Genomic DNA, 23,555 nt, shown 5'->3' with positions numbered 1-23,555 from the left:
AAGTTTGGAATATCCAATAAATGTCGTTCCACTTCATGATTGTGTCCCACTTGTTGTTGATTCTTCACAAAAAATACAGTTTTATATCTTTATGTTTGAAGCCTGAAATGTGGCAAAAGGTCGCAAAGTTCAAGGGGGCTGAATACTTTCGCAAGGCACTGTATCTACCTCAAATACCTTGTACCGCTGCAGATTGTTGTGGTACTGGTTTCCCTGTATATAGCTCCATTCTTGTGTATTTTATTCCTTGTGTTACTATTTATTGGAAATGTTTTAACTCTGCATTGTTGGTAGCTAACCGAGCAGCTAACCGATCGCTGCAGCTGTACATAGTCCATCTGTAAATAGCCCACCCAATTTACCTATCTTATCATCATACTATTTTTATTTATTTACTTTTCTGCTCTTTTGCACACCAGTATCTCTACTTACACATGATCATCTGATCATTTATCACTCCAGTGTTAATCTGCTAAATTGTAATTATTTGCCTACCTCCTTATGCCTTTTGCACACAATGTACTGTATATAGACTCTTTTTTTCTACTGTGTTATTGACTTGTTTATTGTTTACTCCATGTGTAACTCTGTGTTGTTGTCTGTTCACACTGCTATGCTTTATCTTGGCCAGGTCGCAGTTGTAAATGAGAACTTGTTCTCAACTAGCCTATCTGGTTAAATAAAGGTGAAAAAAAAGGTCTCATAAGCAAGTATTTCAAGGTAATGTCTAAACCAGATGTATTCGGTACATATGACAAATACAATTTAATTTTATTGATTTGAATGTCTTTTCTATGGCTGTACCATAGCCAATATTCCAACAGAACCTTAAGGTAGGCACAGATTTATCCCAAAACCAGTACTGTATCTAAAACAGTGGCTCCCAAACTGTGGTGCGCAAGGTGTCAGCAGGACTTTAAATGGTTTTAAACTTACTCTTGAAAGTTGTAATAGTAGAATGCACAAGGTGCCATTTCGAAATTGGGTAGTGTACCATCAGTATCTCTTGTCATGTTAGTCACACCTTAGAGAGCTATTTATAACTTGTCAGAAATGTCTAGATCAATTAGCTCATGTCAGCTGTTTTTTTATTTAGTTATTTTTAGACCATATACAGTATATTGTTGCATTTTTTTTGTCACTCAAATATCACATGAATACGCATTAGACATGGAAACATTTATAGAATTGCAAGAAAAGTACATTTAAAACAAAATCATTTTCTTTGCACCACATGACAGTGTGTCGAATTACAGGAAATAAGATTGAAACCTGCTAAATTCTCTACGCCAATAAGAGGGGTGTGAACAGTTTGTGTCATGAACAGTGCTTGTGCCCATAGAAATAGACTTGGCGTGTGCCAATATTGGAAGGGGGGCCCCCGAGTGAAAACATTTGGGAACCCCTGATCTAGAACACTCTGTCATAAAGCATTAGTACCATTTCAATGGTAATTAAAAAGTCTAATTAAAAAGAGCATAACATTCAGGGTATGGATTACCCTTAGTCTGTGTTTAAGAAATGACAAAGTGAATTTCAAACTGTGTAATGCATCCTCATACTTAACTTTGAGCTGCAGATACTGAAAAACGTCCTCCGCTTAACTACTTAGGGTCTTTGTCTTGTACCTATCAAGCGAAAACATCACAGAGAAGACCTCTGATTCACTGAGAGAGATATTTAAGAGCCCTCAGCCAATGGATGTGCAAGGGGCCGAGCACCCAGCCTTGTGATGCCGCCTTCCCATTCATTATCACCCAGTACTCCCAGCCGCCTCAATCATTTTGCTCTCCTCCTATTGTTTCCTGGTGATGAACGAGCAACAGAGGCTCTAATCTATCTGCAGGGCAGCTCCATTTATCCACGCGGCTGAAAAATAGATGGTATATGAAGTGTAATTTGGTGCCATTGCCCGGCCCTGTCCCTGTGGATGTGTCAGCGCCGGTTTGATTAAATCCCCTTTATAGGAAATCAATACTTTCTTCATTAGGCCTCTCCATTCAACAATCCAGACTTCTTCATGTACATCAAACCCATGTGGGTAAAATGGAGAAGAGAAATGAGTGGAATCAGCCACTCCTATTCACTCTGGCTTTCTCCCTCTTCCCCTATTCCCTCAGTCATAACCACCCCCGTCCTCATTCCCCTCTCATTGTTCCCACGCTACCGGAGTGGAGTAAGCAAGCTCAGAGAAGATCAATAGCAGAAATGCTAATGCTCACCAGAGAAAAGGTCTCAGAGAGGGCCTTGTAAGGGCCTGTAAACCATACACTCTTAGAAAAAGGGTTCTTTGTCAGTGCCCATAGGTGAACCCTTTTGGGTTCCATGTAGAACCCTTTGTGTAACCAAAAAGGGTTCTGCAAAGTGTTATCCTATGTGGACAGCCGAAGAGCCCTTTTAGGTTCTCGATAGCACCTTTTTTTTCTAAGAGTGTACTAATGAACAAGGAAGAAGCCTTTGAGAAATATTGCAACCAAACAGCAAATCCCAGCCAAGTGGATAGATCAGACGCAGAGGAACGAATATCACATTAGGTAGCATTGACATTCAATACAGTCAAATTATTTTGTGAACAGCTGGTCAGCTAGCCAGTTAATTTTCCTATGTTCTTTGGGCAGGGGACCTGAGTCGAATCATTTTAAAGGCCGGGAGGGCGTATGACATTTTTTATTCATCCTCCCTTGCTGATAAAGAGACGGCTAGCTCTGGCCACGCTTCCGCCAGGGCTATTTTAATGTTTGCAAGTGTCACCTGCTGTCAATTTAAATTTGAGGAGAGAAGCTCCCTGGAGGCTAATTTGCTGTTGCAGTGGCTACGCGCTAGCGAATGGCAGCACCCATGCCTGGTGCCTCCCCGTCACTCTCTATCTCCCCCACATAATCTCTTCCTTCATTCCTTCATCCCCTTATGGTGAAATGTTCTACTTTTGCCGATTGCATTGAAACTTCAGCCACCTACTGTATAGCCTGCCAAAAAAATGCCTGGTTACACCAACCCCCAAAGGAGAAAAAAACAAGCTTATTTATCATCCCTTGTTATCCTGAAAGTGGTGTGAAACAGAATATCACAATATCACAGAGGCCCTAATTTCAAATCAAATCAAATTGTATTGGTCACATACACACATTTAGTAGATGGTTATCAAAATGCTTGTGTTCCTAGCTCCAACAGTGCAGTAGTATCTAACAATTCACAACAACACACACATCTAAAGGAAAAAGAATGGAATTAAGAAATATCTAAATATTAGATTGAGCAATGTTGGAGTGGCATTGACTTAACTTCAGTAGAATAAATACAGTATATAGATATGAAATGAGTAAAGCAGTATGTAAACATTATTAAAGTGACTAGTGTTCCATTATTAAAGTGGCCAGTGATTCCAAGTATATAGAGTAGCAGCCTCTAAGGTGCAGGGTTGAATAACCGGGTGAAAGCCGGCTAGTGATGGCTATTTAACAATCTGACGGTCTTGAGGTAGAAGCTGTTTTTCAGTCTCTCGGTCCCAGCTTTGATGCACCTGTACTGACTTCGCCTTCTGAATGATAGCGTGGTGAACAGGCCGTGGCTTGGGGTGTTGATGTCCTTGATGATCTTTTTGGCCTTCCTGTGACATCGGGTGCTGTAGGTGTCCTGGTAGAACCCTTTTGGTGAGCCCTGCGTTTGCCGGCTGTGCAGTTGCCGTACCAGGTAGTGTTACAGCCCGACAGGATGCTCTAAATTGTGCATCTGTAAAAGTTTGTGAGGGTTTTAGGGGCCAAGCCAAATTTCTTCAGCCTCCTGGGGTTGATGAGGCGCTGTTGCGCCTTCTTCACCACACTGTCTGTGTGGGTGGACCATTTCAGTTTGTCAGTGATGTGTACACCGAGGAACTTAAAGCTTTCCACCTTCTCCACTGCGGTTCCGTCGATGTGGATAGGGAGGTGCTCACTCTGCTGTTTCCTGAAGTCCATGATCAGCTCCTTTTTTGTTGATGTTCAGTGAGAGGTTATTTTCCTGGCACCACACTCCCGGGGACCTCACCTCTTCCCTGTAGACTGTCTCGTCATTGTTGATAATCAGGCCTACTACTGTTGTGTCGTCTACAAACTTGATGATTGAGTTGGAGGCGTGCGTGGCCATTACAGTCATGGGTGAACAGGGAATACAGGAGGAGGCTGAGCACGCACCCTTGTGTGGCCCCTGTGTTGAGGATCAGCGAAAAGGAGATGGTGTTTCCTATCTTCACCACCTGGGGCCAGCCCGTCAGGATGTCCAGGATCCAGTTGTACAGGGTGGGGTTCAGACCCAGGGCTTCAAGCTTAATGATGAGCATGGAGGGTACAATGGTGTTGAATACTGAGCTATAGTCAGTCAATGAAGAGCATTCTTACATAGGTATTCCTCTTGTCCAGATGGGATAGGGCAGTGTGCACTGCGATGGCAATTACACCGTCTGTGGATCTATTGGGGCGGTAAGCAAATTTATGTGGGTCTAGGGCCGGGAGCCTTGCGAGGGTTAACACGCTTAAATGTCTGACTCACGGTCGGCCATGGAGAAGGAGAACCCACAGTCCTTGGTAGCGGGCCGCATCGGTGGCAGTGTGTGATCCTCAAAGCGGGCAAAGAAGGTGTTTAGCTTGTCTGGAAGCAAGACGTCGATGTTCGCGACGTGGCTGGTTTCCCCTTTGTAGTCTGTGATTGTCTGCCAGAGACGTCTCGTTTCTGAGCCGTTGAATTGCAACTCCACATTGTCTCTGTATTGACGTTTTCCCTGTTTGACTGCCTGACGTTTTGCGCAAATGCTGCCATCTATCCACGGTTTCTGGTTTGAGTAGGTTTAATAGTCAAAGTGGGTACAGCATCTCCTGTACAACTTAGTCACCATATCCGTGTATTTGTCGATATTATTCTCAGAGGCTACCCAGAACATATCCCGGGTAACAAACCCTTGTTGGTGATTGCTTGAATTGATAAGTACTGACCCATTTCACAAGGTGACCTCTTAACACACCTACAGGGAGCTCCAAAAGTTTTTAGGACAGTGACACATTTTGTTGTTGTTTTGGCTCTGTACTCATAATGATGAGTGAGAAAGTTAAAAGCTCAAGGTTAGCATTTTGGGGGGGATATGATATTTATGCCTCTAACTTTCTCACTCAATCAAAATTCATGGTAGCATCCACTTTAATGTAGAAATGTTTAGAAACCTTTTCTTATTTAGAATAAAAGTGACTCCAAAATGACACAATACATTATTTACCATTAATTTCTATTGGGCACAAAATTATCTGAAACAATTATCCAAAACAATCACCAAATGCCTCCAACAAATTTGTAGAATTCCAAGCTTGATGTAGTCCTTGCGTGCTGTGAATATGGTATCAAATACTTAACTTTTTACTACTTTAATACACATACTGTACAAGTGAATTTGTCCCCCTTCCTTTGGTCACCTAAAATGTACAAAAGGTGCTGTAATTTCTAAACGGTTCACCAAATGTGGATGAAAATACCCTGAAATGTAATGTTCTGGTGTACGGTGTGAAATCAACAACAAACGTGTCACTGTCCCAACACATTTGGAGCTCACTGTATGTTCATTTGAAAATGTAATTTTAAAATAGATGCCTCTTATAACATGAAGGGTAAATTGACCTGCGCTAACACGTCTTGCTGGCTATTCCTGTGTGAAGTGGGTTGAACCACAGGTAGAGACTCTGGCCTATCTAAAGTGCATGCCTGCAATGCCCCTGCAGATGTTGAGTGTGTTACTGGGGTTTTTGTATGTTGCACTAGCAGGCCTCCTCTAGCACACAGGTCTGTGTGTGGCTGCTACTCCTACTGCCCACCTCACACCACCACACACACCACCCTTACTGCCTAACACACACCACACACACCACCCCTACTGCCTGACACACACCTCCCCTACTGCCTGACACACCACACTACCACCCCTACTGCCTGACACACACCTCCCCTACTGCCTGACACACACCACACACACCACCCCTTCTGCCTGTGCTAGTAAAGGCCACGCACCATTAAAGCTGGATGAACACAGATAAGCAGAAGAGAGAGAAACAGGAAAATGGCTGCAGGGACAAACTTGCTGCGAATATCAGAGATTGTGATGGAAATTAATTCTGCCAGCGAGGGAGGGCAGGCGAGGAAAGTGAAGGAAATCAGTGGCAGCGGTTTTTCGGCTGTGTTAGGGGGAGGAAATGCAGTGAGGCAGCATGGCCCCTGGGCTAGCTGAAGGGCCCTTCGTACTGGAACTCAATTATGCATCAGTCTGGTGATCCATTGAACATGGTCGCAGCTATGCTAATGGTTTATCAAGTTGTCCAGCTGCAGCCCCCGGCCACGGCACTGTGTCTGCGGAAAGGTCCCTCTTCCCAGGCAACATTAGAAATTTATTGGTGGTTGGGAAACGTGCATCTAATTAATGTTTTTGGAGCACGGTGCAAACTTGTGCAGAAGGTTCGCCCAGTGCTGGTGTGATGGAAAAGCTGGGATTTGGAATAGAATGCCTGTCAGTTTATATGTGGATAATGGCAGAAATAATATGAACAGAATGTGTAGAAAGATGACAAGGGAATAAAAAAATGCATTTTTAGACCTACTGGAATTTACGTGTGAGTTTTGAAAAGAACAGCAAACAATACTAGATTAATCCCCATGTCAGCGACATTGCAAACATTGCTGATTTGTTCTCCAGACAAAATAAAATATTCAGTGCTACAACTGTCCTTGGAGGACAGTCAAAAGATTCATGTTGTATTGCTCAACAGTGTGTAATGTTGTTTACCTCCCTTGGTATGACCTTTTACACAGTCAACATATAGACTGTCGCTGTTCGATAGACACATGAAAACATGTTAAAAGTACAGCGGTGCTGGGCTGGGCCATAGTATAAATGGCTGCAGGTATTAGCAATATATTTCCTGCTTGCCTGACAACGGTGGCAATGGGTGTCAGCACTTCCTATTGGCAGAAGAGAGACCCAATAACTCAAAGGAAGAAAACAATCAATACACCCCCACCTCTGTTGTTCTGCTGGCGGTTTCACAACAGAATATGATGGACTGTGACCTTCATGCCTGTGCCGCTCTGCTAGAGCTTGCTAATTATTGTGCAAATGATAGCGGAGAGGCCGGTAAATAAGCAAGATATCACATTCTGACAGGGAATTAGGATCTACCAGCCCCACCACCTTAGCTCTATTGTGGAAGAGAGAAAAAAAGTGTGCTATTACACATTTATTAAGCCCTTCGCTGTTATCTCGGGAAGGACATGTACCTTCTGGGGTGACTTATATTTGTTTTTCTCAGGTGCCAAGACACTTTGGGATATATGGGGCTTTGCACTGACCTGCTTTAGTGTCATCTAAGGGTATGAACAATGATTTATATATACACTAGATGACATACAGGGGGCTGTTTTGAAGCCAATGTGCCTCCATATTGGTACTCCCCCACCGTTGTAAAAAAAAAAGCTTGTTTATTCCATTGCAGATAAAATAATGCATACTTTTAAAAATCTAATAAAACATGAAAAAATATATTAAAACATTTCCTTAAAGTATATGTATATTTTTAAGTATTTAAGAAATACTTAAATACAATTTTAATTGAAACTCTGTAGAATTACATTCATTTTTGTGGAGGTCTGCTCCTTCCGGGGAGTGCCAATATGGCCAACTGGTGGCTTCAAAGCCTCTCATTGGCAAATACATAGCATCCGCAATGCAGGGTATATATAAATCACTGGGTACGACCTTGAAAGGAATATGAGCCTCAGATCTTGTTCCCACATTGCTTCTATGTCACGTTCTGACCTTAGTTCCTTTGTTATGTCTTTGTTTTAGTATGGTCAGGTCGTGAGTTAGGTGGGTTGTCTATGTTAGTTTTTCTATGATTTGCTATTTCTGTGTCTGGCCTGGTATGGTTCTCAATCAGAGGCAGCTGTCAATCATTGTCCCTGATTGAGAACCATATTTAGGGAGCCTGTTTTCTATTGTGTTTTTGTTATTTCCGTGTTCATTCCAATAAATATGGACACATACCACGCTGCACCATGGTCCTCACCTTCTTCCACCAACAACGGCGCGTACAGAATCACCCACCACCAAAGGACCAAGCAGCGTGGTAACGGGCAGCAGCAGCAGGAGCAGCGCTATAAGGAGGAATGGACATGGGAGGACATTCTGGATGGCAAGGGTTGCTACACATGGGAGGAGATCCTGGTTGGAAGGGATCGCCTCCCATGGGAACAGGTGGAGGCAGCCAGGAGAGCAGAGGCAGCAGGTAAAGGGAGCCAGCGCTTTGAGGGAACACGGCAGGCAAGGAAGCCCGAGAGGCAGCCCCAAACATGTATTGGGGAGGGCACACGGGGAGTGTGGCTAAGTCAGGTAGGAGACCTGAGCCAACTCCTGTGCTTACCATGGAGAGAGAGGGACCGGGCAGGCATCGTGTTATGCCGTGAGGCGCACGGTGTCCCCAGTGCGCAGGCATAGCCCGGTGCGGTACATAGCAGCGCCTCGTATCGGCCGGGCCAGAGTGGGCATCGAGCCAGGTGCCATGAAGCCGGCTCAGCGCATCTGGTCTCCAGTGCGTCTCCTTGGGTCGGAGTACATGGCACCAGCCCTACGCATGGTGTCCCAGGGTTCGCCAGCACAGCCCAGTGCGGGCTATTCCACCTCATCGCACTGGCCTGGCTACGGGGAGCATTCAGCCAGGTAGGGTTGGGCAGGCACGGGGCTCGAGAGCTCCAGTGCGCCTTCACGGTCCGGTCTATCCGGTGCCACCTCCACGCACCAGCCCTCCGGTGGCAGCCCCCCAGCACCAGGCTGTCTCTCCGTCTCCTTCCTACAGGTGCTTCCGCCTGTCCAGTGCTGCCAGAGTCTCCCTCCAGTCCGGATCTGCCAGAGTCTCACTCCAGTCCGGATCTGCCAGAGTCTCACTCCAGTCCGGATCTGCCAGAGTCTCACTCCAGTCCGGATCTGCCAGAGCCTCCCTCCAGTCCGGATCTGTCAGAGTCTCCCTCCAGTCCGGATCTGCCAGAGTCTCCTTCCAGTCCGGATCTGCCAGAGTCTCCAGTCTGTCCTGAGCTGCCAGGGTCGCCCGTCTGTCCTGAGCTGCCGGAGTCGCCCGTCTGTCCTGAGCTGCCGGAGTCGCCCGTCTGTCCTGAGCTGCCGGAGTCGCCCGTCTGTCCTGAGCTGCCGGAGTCGCCCGTCTGTCCTGAGCTGCCAGAGTCGCCCGTCTGTCCTGAGCTGCCAGAGTCGCCCGTCTGTCCTGAGCTGCCGGAGTCGCCCGTCTGTCAGGTGCTCCTGGAGTCTCCCGTCCGTCCGGTGCTGCCGGAGTCTCCTGTCCATTCGGGACCCGTGGCTAGGGTCCCCAGTCCGAGGTCGGCGGCGAGGGTCGCCGCTCTTAAGAGGCCACGGAGGCGGGCTAAGAGGCGGACAAGGACTATGTTGAAGTGGGGTCCACGTCCCGGCCAGAGCCGCCACCGTGGACAGACACCCACCCAGACCCTCCCCTATAGGTTCAGGTTTTGCGGCCAGAGTCCGCACCTTTGGGGGGGGGGGTTACTGTCACGTTCTGACCTTAGTTCTTTTGTTTTGTCTTTGTTTTAGTATGGTCAGGGCGTGAGTTGTGGGTTGTCTATGTTAGTTTTTCTATGATTTTCTATTTCTGTGTTTGGCCTGGTATGGTTCTCAATCAGAGGCAGCTGTCAATCTTTGTCCCTGATTGAAAACCATATTTAGGGAGCCTGTTTTCTCTTGTGTTTCGTGGGTGATTATTTTCTGTTTTCTGTTGTTTGTCTGCACCAGCCAGAACTGTTTTCGGTCGTTTCTCTTTGTTATTTCTGTTATTTCCGTGTTCATTCCAATAAATATGGACACATACCACGCTGCACCTTGGTCCTCACCTTCTTCCACCAACAACGGCACGTACAGAATCGCCACCACCAAAGGACCAAGCAGCGTGGTAACGAGCAGCAGGAGCAGCGCTATAAGGAGGAATGGACATGGGAGGACATTCTGGACGGCAAGGGTTGCTACACATGGGAGGAGATCCTGGTTGGAAGGGATTGCCTCTCATGGGAACAGCTGGAGGCAGCCAGGAGAGCGGCGGCAGCAGGTAAAGGGAGCCAGCGCTTTGAGGGAACACGGCTGGCAAGGAAGCCCGAGAGGCAGCCCCAAAAATGTATTGGGGGAGGGCACACGGGGAATGTGGCTAAGTCATGTAGGAGATCTGAGCCAACTCCCGTGCTTACCGTGGAGAGAGGGGGGCCGGGCAGGCACCGTGTTATGCAGTGAGGCGCACGGTGGCCTCGGTGCGCAGGCATAGTGTGGTGTGGTACATAGCAGCGCCTCGTATCGGCCGGGCTAGAGTGGACTTCTCGGGCCGGAGTACATGGCACCAGCCCTACGCATGGTGTCCCCGGTTCGCCAGCACAGCCCAGTGCGGGCTATTCCACATCGCCGCACTGGCCTGGCTACGGGGAGCATTCAGCCAGGTAGGGTTGGGCAGGCTCGGTGCTCGATAGCTCCAGTGTGCCTTCACGGTCCGGTCTATCCGGTGCCACCTCCATTCTAAGAGCAAATATTATTCATATACAGTTCTTTCGGAAAGTATTCAGACCACTTAACTTTTTCTAAATGTTGTTAGGTTACAGCCCTATTCTAAAATGGATTTAAAAAATACAAATCCTCTGCAATCTACACACAATACCCCATAATGACAAAGCAAAAACAGGTTTTTATAATTTTTTTAAATGTATATAAAAAAAAAAAAGCTTATTTACATAAGTATTCAGACCCTTTGCTATGATCCTCGAAATTGACCTCAGGTGCATCCTGTTTCTATTGATCATCCTTGACATGTTTCTACAAATTGATTGGAGTCCACCTGTGGTAAATTCAATTGATTGGACATGATTTCGAAAGGCACAAACCTGTCTACAGTATATAAAGTCCCAAGGTTGACAGTGCATGTCAGAGCAAAAACCAAGCCATGAGGTCGAAGGAATTATCCGTAGAGCTCCGAGACAGGATTGTGTCAACGCACAGATCTGGGGAAGGGTACCAAAACATTTCTGCAGCATTGAAGGTCCCCAAGAAAACAGTGGCCTCCATCATTCTTAAATTGAAAACATTTGGTCACTCTGACAGAACTCTAGAGTTCCTCTGTGGAGATTGGAGAACCTTCCAGAAGGACAACCATCTCTGCTGCACTCCACCAGTCAGGCCTTTATGGTAGAGTGGCCAGACGGAAGCCACTCCTCAGTAAAAGGCACATGACAGCCCGCTTGGAGTTTGCCAAATTGCACCTAAAGAGTCTCAGATCATGAGAAACAAGATTCTCAGGTCTTATAAAAGATTTATAAAGATTTAACTCTTTGCCCTGAATGCCAAGCATCATGTCTGGAGGAAACCTCACACCATTCCTACAGTGAAGCATGGTGGTGGCAGCATCATGCTGTGTTTTTTTTCAGTGGCAGGGACTGGGAGAAGTCAGGATTGAGGCAAAAAAGTACAGCAATGCTTCCGAGAGCTCAGGACCTCAGACTGGGACAACGACCATAAGCATAATACAGCCACGACAGCGCAGGAGTGGCTTTGGAACAAGTCTCTGAATGTCCAGCGTCGTCCGGGTAAGGGGAGGGTTTGGCCGGGATCGGCCGTCATTGTAAAATAAGACTTAGTTCTTAACTGACTTGCCTAGTTAAATAAAGGTTAAATGAATAAAAAATACTTAAAAAGTAAAGGGTCTGAAGAAATGTAAGATTTGGCTATTTTGTTTTATAAATTAGCAACAATTTAAAAAAAACTATTTTTGCTTTGTCATTATGTGGTATTGTGTGTAGATTGACGAGTAAAAAAAATATTTAATCAATTTTAGAATAAGGCCGTAACGTAACAGACATTGCCTCCCAGAGCTCTCCACACAGACACACAGGAGGCCGGGGAGCAGCTTCACACTGTTCTGTTCAATAGAATCAACTTTAGTCCTTTCAACTCTTGTCTTTAAAGTCATTTTTTGTTCTTTTATACACTCAATTTACATACTGTAGAATTCTGAATCTCTCAAAATGCAACGCCTATAGTCAGAGTGCGAATTACACCACGGCATGGGGGGGTCTCTATATTTAAAAAATGATGGGCCTATTAGTAAAGACGGTATTTAAACGGTAAAAATGAATGACCTTTTAATGTGTCACACAACATTTCATTATTTTTTCATCTGATTGTCAAACAAATCACTTCAAAAAGTAGGCTTCCTGTGCATGTTCATCCACTCCAAAATAATTCCAGCATCAAAAACGGCATGTATACTCGCGCCATTTGATTAATGGAAATAGACTTCTGCTTACAAAACACCAAAAAGTGTGCCCACTGACATTCAGCGATTGCCATTGATTAGGCCTACATTAATTGATGCATCTTCCTGACAAATGTTTTAAAAAATTGCAGCCTGAAAAGTCAGAAAACCTGAAATGTGGCTGAAACTGTCCTAGTTAAAATAGGATGGTCACATGTATAAGGGCACAAGGTGAGACCCAAATGCAGGCACAGGAGCAGATGGTTGAGCTCCGATATTTATTATAACAAAGGGAGTAGGCAAAGGCAGGTCGGGGACAGGCAAGAGTTCATAAACCAGGTCAGAATCCAAACAGTACCAGGTGATAGGAAGTCTCGAGGTCAGGCCAGGCATGGATCAGAAACCAGATTTGAGTCCAGAACAGTACAAGGGGATAGGCCGGCTGGTAGTCAGAACAGGAGTGGTCAGGCAGGCGGGTTCAGAGTCAGGACAGGCAACGGTCAAAACCAGGAGGACTATCACAAGGACAGGTGAACCAGATCACGGTGTGACAAGATGATAAACTTATTAGACTAGGCTACAATGTGTATTACCATGAACTTCAAAAAGGCCTACCGGTAGCCAGTGATATTGTGGTAAATAAAATGGTTGGTGAACTGATTCGCGGTAAAAAAATAAAAAAAAAAGGTAATGCTGCCTATACTTTCAATGCATTTTTCTGAAAAAGCTGGTTAAACAGCATTTACTTGTGTTTGTTTACTCTCCACTAGGCCTACACCGCCGGTAGCCTACCCTCTCAACCGAGGCAATTTTACACACATGAACAAATGCAGAACAGGTAGCCTACGTTCAATATAATACATGAGTTGAATCAAAACATGTTTTACACATTGGTTCATGAGTTGTCCATAATTCATGAGTTAATGCTTGGAGTCTCCACAGATTGTGTGACATAAAACAATACCTTTCCTTCATTACATTAATGACATTTATGACAGTGTTATTTGTCATTAATTACAACATCGAACTAAACCCTGTACGAATCATGGATCTTGGAGATCTTGGAAAATGCACTGTATGTCAGAGTCGTGTGTATAGGTGGCAGAGAATCAAACTGAGTGTAATGGAGTTATTTAATAACAATAAACGAAACATACTCCAAACACCTAATGTAACAATAAACAAAGAGGGTACGAGGACCCGTCGCGCACCAATACAGAAACAACACAACACTGAATAACAAACCATCTTTGACAAAGACATGAGGGGAAACAGAGGGTTAAATACACAGGTAACAGGTAATGAATGGGATTGAAACCAGGTGTGTAGGAAGACAAGACAAAACCAATGGAAAATGAAAAACGCAATGATGGCTAGAAGACCGGTGACGTCGACCACCGAGCACCGCCCGAACAAGGAGAGGCTTCGACTTCGGTAGAAGTCTACGTAACATGTCATTACTTTTCACCGTGAAAACAGTTTTTATGGGCACAGAAATCCAAAATAATGTAAGCCTATGTAAGCCAAAATGAAATGCTTCTAACTGAGCGTTAACCTCTTCTAGCTGAAATAGTCATCTACAGTGCATTCGCACCACTTGACTTTTTCCACATTTTGTTACCTTACAGCCTTATTCAAAAATTGATTACATTGTTTTTCGTCCCTTATAAATCGACACACAATACCCCATAATGACAAAGAAAAAACAGGTTTGTAGAAATGGTTGTAAATGTATAAAAAAACCTAACCTGAAATATCACATTTACATAAGTATTCAGACCCTTTACTCAGTACTTTGTTGAAGCACCGTTGGCAGCGATTACAGCCTTGAGTCTTCTTGGGTATGACGCTACAAGTTGGCACACCTGTATTTGGGGAGTTTCTCCCATTGTTCTCCGCAAATCCTTTCAAGCTCTGTTAGGTTGGATGGGGATCGTCGCTGCACAGCTATTTTCAGTTATCTCCAGAGATGTTCAATCTGGCTGGCCCACTCAAGGACATTCAGAGACTTGTCCCAAAGCCACTCCTGGCTGTGTGCTTATGGCCGTTGTCCTGTTGGAAGGTAAACCTACCATAAAGGCCTGATTGGTGGAGTGCTGCAGAGATGGTTGTCCTTCTGGAAGGTTCTCCCATCTCCACAGAGGAACTCTGGAGCTCTGTCAGAGTGACCATCGGATCCTTGGTCACCTCCCTGACCAAGGATCTTCTCCTCCGATTGCTCAGTTTGGCCGGGCGGCCAGCTCTAGGAAGAGTCGTAGTGATTCTTCAATTTAAGAATGATGGAGGCCACTGTGTCCTTGGGGACCTTCAGTGCTCTAGACATGTTTTGGTACCCTTCCCCAGATCTGTGCCTCGACACAATCCTGTCTCGGAGCTCTACGGATAATTCCTTCAACCTCATGGCTTGGTTTTTCTCTGACATGCACTCTCAACTGTGGGACCTTATATAGACAGGTGTGTGCCTTTTAGAAATCATGTCCAATCAAATGAATTTACCACAGGCGGACTCCGATCAAGTTGTAGGAACATCAAGGATAATCAATGGAAACAGGATGCACCTGAGCTCAATTTTGAGTCTCATAGCAAAGAGTCTGAATACTTATGTAAATAAGGTATTTCTAATAACCTGTTTTCACTTTGTCATTATGGAGTATTGTGTGTAGAATGATACTTATTTAAATCCATTTTAAAATAAGGCTATAACGTACCAACATTTGGTAAAAGGAAAGGGGTCTGAATACTTTCCTGAATGCACCGTACTGTCATTAAAATATAGCCTACTTGTTGGATGGATTGGATGCACATTGGTGTCTAGCTGTAGGCTAGTTGTCTCGTGATATTGTTGACCATCATCACCTGATCCAGGAAAGAAAACAAATTTTGATACAAAATAATAAAGCTAAATAAACGGTCTACTACTTCTGGCCACGGATGGCACGGAAAACACCAGTAGCCTATTCGCGTGCACCAACAAACAGGTGACTGACAAAAGCAAACAATGATAAATGAACAGATACATCTAATGTATTGGAATTAGGGCTATTTTTTTAATCAAGGCAGCATGGAAAACAAATGGCGAAAATAAGGAAGTACAAAGGAAAATCTATGCTTAAAGTAGCTCAGTTGAAGCCGAAATTCAGCACTACTTAGTGGACAGAGCCGCCGCCACATAGAAATAAATGGTTCAAACCATGATGGAGAGAGAGGTGGGGGTGTTAGTTTCATTTGGAAGCTTTTATTTTCATATTTACCAATTTGTAAGTCGCTCTGGATAAGAGCGTCTGCTAAATGACTTAAATGTAAATGTAAATGTAAATTTACCACTACATCTAAAACAAATAGGAGAATGGTTAAATTAGCATTATTTAGAGACCCCCCCAAAAGTTAGACTTTGTTGTATTTAGGGGAGTTAATGTCTCATTCAGGGATCTGAGTCCCCCCTGGCTCCCCCATAATTTGCACCTTCCCTAAAGTAACAGCAAAACTGATAAATGTGTCTGCAAACCCACTGTGCACAGATGTCAATTTAATGTCTATTACACACGTTGGTTCAACATAATTTCATTGAAATGACGTGGAAAAAACATTGATTCAAACAGTGTGTGCCCAATTATTTTTTTTTACATGTTTATTTCACCTTTATTTAACCAGGTAGGCTAGTTGAGAACATGTTCTCATTTACAACTGCGACCTGGCCAAGATAAAGCAAAGCAGTGCGACACAAACAACAACACAGAGTTACACATGGAATAAACAGACATACAGTAAATAACACAATAGAGAAAAAAAAGTCTATATACAGTGTGTGCAAATGAGGTAAGATAAGGGAGGTACGGCAATAAATAGGCCATATTGGCAAAATAATTACAATTTAGCAATTAAACACTGGAGTGATAGATGTGTAGAAGATACTGGGGTGCAAAGAAGCACAAAAAAATAACATTATGGGGATGAGGTAGTTGGATGGGCTATTTACAGATGGGCTGTGTACAGGTGCAGTGATCTGTGAGATGCTCTGACAGCTGGAGCTTAAAGTTAGTGAGGGACATATGGGTCTCCAGCTTAAGTAATTTTTGCAATTCGTACCAGTCATTGGCAGCAGAGAACTGGAAGGAAAGGCGGCCAAAGGAGGAATTGGCTTTGAGGGTGACCAGTGAAACATACCTGTCGGAGAGCGTGCTACGGCTGTGTGCTGCTATGGTGACCAGTGAGCTGAGATAAGGTGGGACTTTCCCTAGCAAAGACTTATAGATGATCTGGAGCCAGTGGGTTTGGTGACGAATATGAAGCGAGGGCCAGCCAACGAGAGCATACATGTTGCAATGGTGGGTAGTATATGGGGCTTTGGTGACGAAACAGATGGCACTGTGATAGACTGCATCCAGTTTGCTGAGTAGTGTTGGAGGCTATTTTGTAAATGACATCGCCGAAGTAAAGGATCGGCAGGATAGTCAGTTTTACGAGGGTATGTTTGGCAGCATGAGTGAAGGATGCTTTGTTGCGAAACAGGAAGCCAATTCTAGATTTCATTTTGGATTGGAGATGCTTAATGTGAGCCTGGAAGGAGAATTTACAGTCTAACCAGACACCTAGGTATTTGTAGTTGTACACATATTCTAAATCAGAACCATCCAGAGTACTGATGCAGGGCGGGCGGGCAGCGATCGTTTGAAGAGCATGCATTTAGTTGCAATGGGAAGTGACAGAAGTCTGTTAAGTGATGGCAACCTTGATGTTATTTGGGTTTCTTTTGTCCATCATTATCGATTGTTGAAAGGAATTCTGCATATCTTGTCTAGTATTTCTCTATTAACTCATAGCACCTCATTAAACTAACGCAGTTTTGTCCTCGCAGCAAGTAGAATATCTACCACAGCAAAACATCCCACCAGGGGACTTACAGTATAATTCCAAAACAAAACAAAAAAAGTTGAAGAGCAACTTATCATCCAAAGAAAAGGAACTTACAATTTTTGTTTATCATCCTTTTCCCCCCTCATCGCAGATATTTTGAGGTTCCTAACCAAGATGTCTCTGAAGGTTCAGACCAGCAACGTCACGAACAAGAACGACCCCAAGTCCATCAACTCACGCGTGTTCATCGGTAACCTCAACACAGCGGTGGTGAAGAAGATGGATGTGGAGACCATCTTCTCGAAATATGGCCGCATGCTGGGCTGCTCTGTGCACAAGGGCTACGCCTTTGTCCAGTACGCCAGCGAGAGGCATGCCAGTGGGGCTGTTATTGGGGAAAACGGACGAATGCTGGCGGGACAGACTTTGGGTGAGTCCTGTTTGGGTTCTTCTCTCATTCGTCTGAATAGTGAATACTACCCAGCTAGCACATAACGTTCTAAGAACCATATGTTTCTTAGAGTTTGGTGAGAGCGTGGTTGACCTATGCTTATGTTTGCATACAACCTTCCCACAACTTTCTGGGAATGGTGCATGATAGTTGCTTGGTTTAGGAACATTCTCAGCCAGTGCTTCATTTGTAAATCGGGAGGTGCCGGAACAAAAAGTGAGCTCGAAAGGGGGGTGACCTGGGGAGCTCTGAGGTACCAGAATGCATGAAAACAAAAATCACCTTTATAAAGAAGCATTGCATGCATATCATCTCATTTGCGTAGTAGCATAGAGCAGTAGAGTAGAGGCACTTACAGAAGTTGCATACATGGAGAATATTTTTTTGTGGCCTAGGATCTGGGAAAATGTTGGCCTTGCATTTCATGCAATTCTACATAATAAAACATTTGGCATAATATTTTTTTATGCCGCGTTCGAAACAACTGGGAATTCGGAACTGGGAAATCTCCAACTTCAGTGCATTCAAGACAGCTGGGAACTGTCAATCAACTCGGAATTCCAAGTTGGGAACTCGGGCCTCTTTCCAGAGCTCCAGCTTTCCTGACGTCATGAATCGACCTAGTTTTTTCTGAGTTCCCAGTTATCTTGAAAGCACCTTAATACCGCACAAATGATCAAAATGACAGGCTACTTTGACACTGACTAACTGAGAATCTAATAATGAACCTTGTCTTGAATCCATCAATAGCCTAGGTGTGTGGAGACATGTAGGCTACAATATGAGGAGGAAATTATAGTCATAAAAATACTTTCCAGTTTCACTGACTCACCCAATGATGTGTAGCTCACTTGCTGGTGATGGCCCATGCACTAGTTCTAAAAGCCTCTCTCTTTCTTGTTTTACTTTGTAAAACAATATTTGGAAGTTAATGAAATATTTCAGTAGCCTACAGCAGACAAATTGGGGTCGTCTCTTTTCAGAAGGAGCCATTTGCCTTCCAACCTGTGTTTTTCTACGATTGTATTTGAAATATTGTGAAAGGCCTGTTTTGTTTGCATGCTGTTTGTTCACGGACAGATTTTTACCTGTGTTCCCTACTGTAGTCTATGCCTTGTTATTGGGCTATTTTTTAAAGAAGCTATTGATCTTCTGTGGTTAAATTATAGGCTTTGTCATGGTGTAGTAGGCTATTCTGAATTATTTAATTTCTTTTTGAACAGTAGGTCTAACTTTGGCAAATTTATTTCAATAAATCAGGGGTACTGAAGATCCACCATAAGCATTCGGGCGGCTATGATTTCTATAAGGAAATAAATAATGAAGTGCAACGCTTGAGCGATGAGAGTTGCGGACTCATGTCAATCAGAGAGAGGGAGAGAGATCATAGAAAGTGAATCTCATTCTAATTCTGTGAGTGATATAGACTCGCTTCTCACACAGCCATGGCCACGCGTTGGTCTCAAACATAGGATACAATGTTGCGCAAACAATAAGCCCGGGCCGGCCCAACCCAAATCAACTCTTAGAATATCAGGCCCAGGCTGAAAATGTACTTTTGTTTTTGAAAATTGAAAATGTTTTTTTCTTGGTGGCAGAAGAATTAACGAAAAGGCAACTCAAATGAACTTTAAATGCTTTTATTATAATTTTTACTTTGCAAAAAGTTACAATAATTAGGTACCGGATCAGGACAAATATGTTCCAGAATGAAACAGTCCAAAACGGACAGGTCCCAGATCCTGTTCCAGCAGGATCCAGCTCAAATTAAACACTGTTCTCAGCACATGGTAACTATTAATAGAGAGCTTGTAATTACATTACTTTAAAAGAAAATTTCCAAAAGGTTAAAACATGGTTCAATTTAATTTCCATTTTAGTATGTACCCCATGTATAATCCAGCAGCCTTGGCTACAGGTCGGCCATGTTTATTTTGGCCTTGCATCAACTACCTCTGGGAATGAGAGAGCAGAGAGAGCTTCTGGGCCAGAGCTAAGAGCAGTGGGTATATAAACCACTCTTACGGCGCTCCCTGTAGTCCTTATCAGGCCTTTGAAGAGTGGTGCTTGTTATCAGAGTATTGATCTCAATGGAACATGGAGATTAACCTCCTGGCTGTGTGGTGAGCCACAGAGGAATACCAGCACAGACTACACTGCACTGGGAATCATTTAACACCCTGCTACTGGTTGTCTGGTAAAGCTTCATCCCCCCATTACACAGAGCACCAGCTGGACAGTTTCAGGGAACTAAATGTGAGTGGCGGAAAAGACCAGAAAAGTCACATTGGGCAGTATTTTGATTTGTCGTGAATTTTTATACATTTATTTATATACATTTTTTTCCTCCCAATGAGTGATTTACTGAAAAGAGATGTGTGCACTTGACTCTGAATTGGGCCTAAAGAGATTGTTATCAAATAGATATCAAATTACATATCACTCTTCTTAGCTACACATCATCTCTCATGATGCACTACTTTTGACCAGGCATAATCCTATATAGGGAAATAGGGTGCCATTTGGGAAGCAGACATACTGTTGCTAGCCACTGCAGTAAATTGCTTGACTAGTCCACTTATGCAGGCTACACAGCTTTACACATATCACCTCTGTATCAAATAACGCTCAGGATACCGCTTATTAACTAGCAGCTGGAAACCTCGGTTTTCATTTCAACTTTGTCCTCCAAAATTAGATCTAGGTTAATCAGCTGTGGCATGGGCCGCTGTAACCACCGGTAATGTACCCCGGCAACAGGGCCTTTGCTGCCCTTCATGCAGATAGATGAGGGGCAGGCCGGGGCCAGGTGTTGACTCTGCAGGTGCCCATACCCAGCTAGCACATAATGTTCTGAGAACCATATGTTTCTTAGAACTTGGTGAGAGCGTTGTTGTCCTATGGTTATTTTGAATGGGAATGGTGCAGGATAGTGCTCAGCTCATTTAATGACAAAAAACTTTACTTTAACCAAACATTTCCTAAAAGTTCAAACATGGTTACATTTAATATAAATGTTGGTAATGTTCTAGGAACGTTCTCCAACTAGTTTGACATTGGGAATGTTGTAAAAAAAAACATTCTATTGGAATTTCAGTACTTCAGCATAACGTTTCCTACTGGTTTCCTCATGGTTCTATTTAAAGTCATGTTCTAAAATTGCTCTGAGTACTTTAAGAAAACTTTCCATAAAAAAAACACAAGAAAATGTTAGTAAGTTCAGAGAATGTTATTTACAAACACATTATTTCTCAGAACGTTAACAAAACGTCCCATAAAAAACAAAAATGTACGTTCCCACAACTTCCAAGGAACCAAATGTGCTAGCTGGGTAGGATCACAGGGGGAATCAGAGAGGGCTTAAAGTGCTCACTGACTCGTGCCAACTCTGCTTTCAAAGACCCTGGTCCCGGCAGACCGAAATACTCGGACATGCCAACAGAGACACAAACACACATGCACAGACACATAAACAAAGACTTTCAAAGATGCACACAACCTGATGCACACACACACAAAAACACGCACCTACTCATATACACACACACACTACTGAAAAACACACCACACACAATCTGCAACATATAGACTGTAGGCTCACACCTACTCTCTCTCGCAAACACACACTCACACTCAAACACAGCTCGTTCACGTCACAGTCAAGTTAACAGGCTTTCAGTGTGGAGTGAGGCCCCAGCGTACACCTCACAGCCTCATCCTTAATCCCCACACGGTGGGTGTGCCCAGAGAGCACAATCAGGATTGTGTCCACAGGAGCCAGAGAGAGTGACAGCTAGGGATCAGGCCACTGATGCTAGCTTTAGCTACATTCCAGTGGAGGGAGAGACAGAGAGAGGCGTAGCATGGCTAAACACCTCCCTCTGGTGGAGATGTTAGGCCTGCACAAACATCAAGGTTGTCAGGCATTTATGTTGCCCTTTTATGGCTAGACAGATCTAGAATCAGCTTCCCCTCCCCAATACTAATCTTAATCATTAGTAGAGAAAATGCTAAACTGACCCAAGATCATCATGTAGCCTTCTGTCGCGTTCAATCAAACATTTTTTGATCATTGTTGAGTGGTCCCTGCATACCATCGCAAATATGGGGTTTGAACAGAAGCAACAGGGTGTCTACATATGATGCAACAAACGCGTCTAAATATTATTGTTGTCTGAAAAGCATCGACTAAACAATGTTTTGTACTGATGGAAAATAAAGGACTTCACAACTTTATTCCTCAATTTCACCTTTTATTGTAAAAGATAAATGATAAACTTCATCATCCAAGCATTACAGGGAACACATTCACAGCCAAATCATTCCATAAACCAGTTTAAATTACAGGATGTATTGACAGAAAACAAAACATAAGTTAGACTTGTTTACAATGCACCACTTCTCTGGTGGGGCACATCAGAGAAATGTAATATTGTTTAGAAAAGAGATACGTGTCAACTATGCTAACAGCGGCTAAATCCATTATGATAGCAGCTATGTTTGACAGATATTACACATCTTCGATGTGCTTGTTACAGTGTATACAAGAACCGGACCACATGACTTACCATTTTTGACAAATCACAAAGCACACAGGTTATCACCTCACAGATTATCACATCACATACAGGGAAAGGAAATGGAATGGGGGATACCTAGTCAGTTGTACAATGGAATGCATTCAACCCAACCCCTCTGAATCAGAGAGGTGTGGGGGGCTGCCTTAATCAACATCCATGCCATTGGCACCCGGAAAACAGTGGGTTAACTGCCTTGCACCTTAATTGTTGACAGATACTGACAGCCATTGAGTATAGAGTAATGATATTTTGTAATTCTAATGAAGAATCTGTGTATGAGAGTGAGTCGGCTCAAATTAATATCTGCCCCCCACCTTCTGGACTGTGAGCGTGAGATGTCTGAGGACAATGGTAACCACCTCAATTAATTTTTTTGTCAATAAAGTTTTTAATTAATTTATCAACATGACACTAATAACAACAAAAACATAACACTCAACAAGTCAGTAAACAAGACAGCACCTTTTAACCATATGGTGGTTGAAAAATTAAACAGCAAGTAAAAATAAATGACTATATATTTTTTTAAATGCCAAAAAAACACCCATTACATATATATATGTTCTAACTTATGCCCTAGCTTCTCACCCGCATGTCCCTTATATAATTAAATAAGTGTTCCCATATCTTGCTAAATTTCCCTTTCCTCTCCTGTAATTTTGCTATCTTTGATTCATAAGATGCAGTCTCCACCATGAGTTTCAGCCAATCTGTTGATTTCGGACTATCTGTGCTCTTCCAGTTACGTAGTGAGTCTTGCCGCAGTATGAAAACCCACACAGGTAAGACCAAACTCTTCTCTGCTAATACCTGGTGGTAAAATAGATATCCCCTAATAAGCACACCTGTGGGGACTCTGGGATAGGCTGTCCCACCCATTCTTCAAGCTTTTTAAGAACCTTCTTCCAAAAAGGGAGCAACATGGGACATTCCCATATAGCATGAAGAAAGGTACTTACTTCACCCTTGCATTTCCAGCATAAATTGTTTCGCAATAGACCAATTTTAAGTAATCTAACTGGGGTAGAGTAGTATCTATGAACAATCTTATAACGTGTAAATGTCCCTCTTGTATCCCTGGTACACCACCCTACATTGGAAACAAAATGTTTCCATACATCTTCCTCAATGTCACAATTCAGATCCCTCTGCCAAATCAACCTTCAATTCTCACAGTTTCCTATTGTGCATATGAGACTCTTTTATAAAACACTGAAACGGAGTGCGATATTCCTAACAACATGAAATATTGTTCTAACAAGTTTAAACTCTCTGGAGGTTAATATTCATAAGAGACCCCATGCAGCTCCTTAGTTGTAAAGTATTTCCAGAAATCTCCCTTATCTGGCAAATGAAATG

General features: G+C 43.5%; 1 protein-coding gene across 1 annotated transcript in view; it reads left to right on the top strand.

Annotated features, from left to right (window-relative positions):
- raly (RALY heterogeneous nuclear ribonucleoprotein) overlaps positions 1 to 23,555 on the top strand; it is a 158,032-nt gene that overhangs the window by 60,162 nt on the left and 74,315 nt on the right. The window contains exon 3 of the mRNA XM_029682668.2: positions 17,317 to 17,595. Coding sequence (XP_029538528.1) covers positions 17,340 to 17,595 — 256 coding nt within the window. The 5' untranslated portion in view covers positions 17,317 to 17,339. The remainder of the gene's footprint in view (positions 1 to 17,316; positions 17,596 to 23,555) is intronic.

The sequence above is a fragment of the Oncorhynchus nerka genome, linkage group LG15 (genome assembly GCF_034236695.1).
Source record: "Oncorhynchus nerka isolate Pitt River linkage group LG15, Oner_Uvic_2.0, whole genome shotgun sequence".
Lineage (NCBI taxonomy): Eukaryota > Metazoa > Chordata > Actinopteri > Salmoniformes > Salmonidae > Oncorhynchus > Oncorhynchus nerka.
This window is presented reverse-complemented; position numbering and strand designations above follow the sequence as displayed.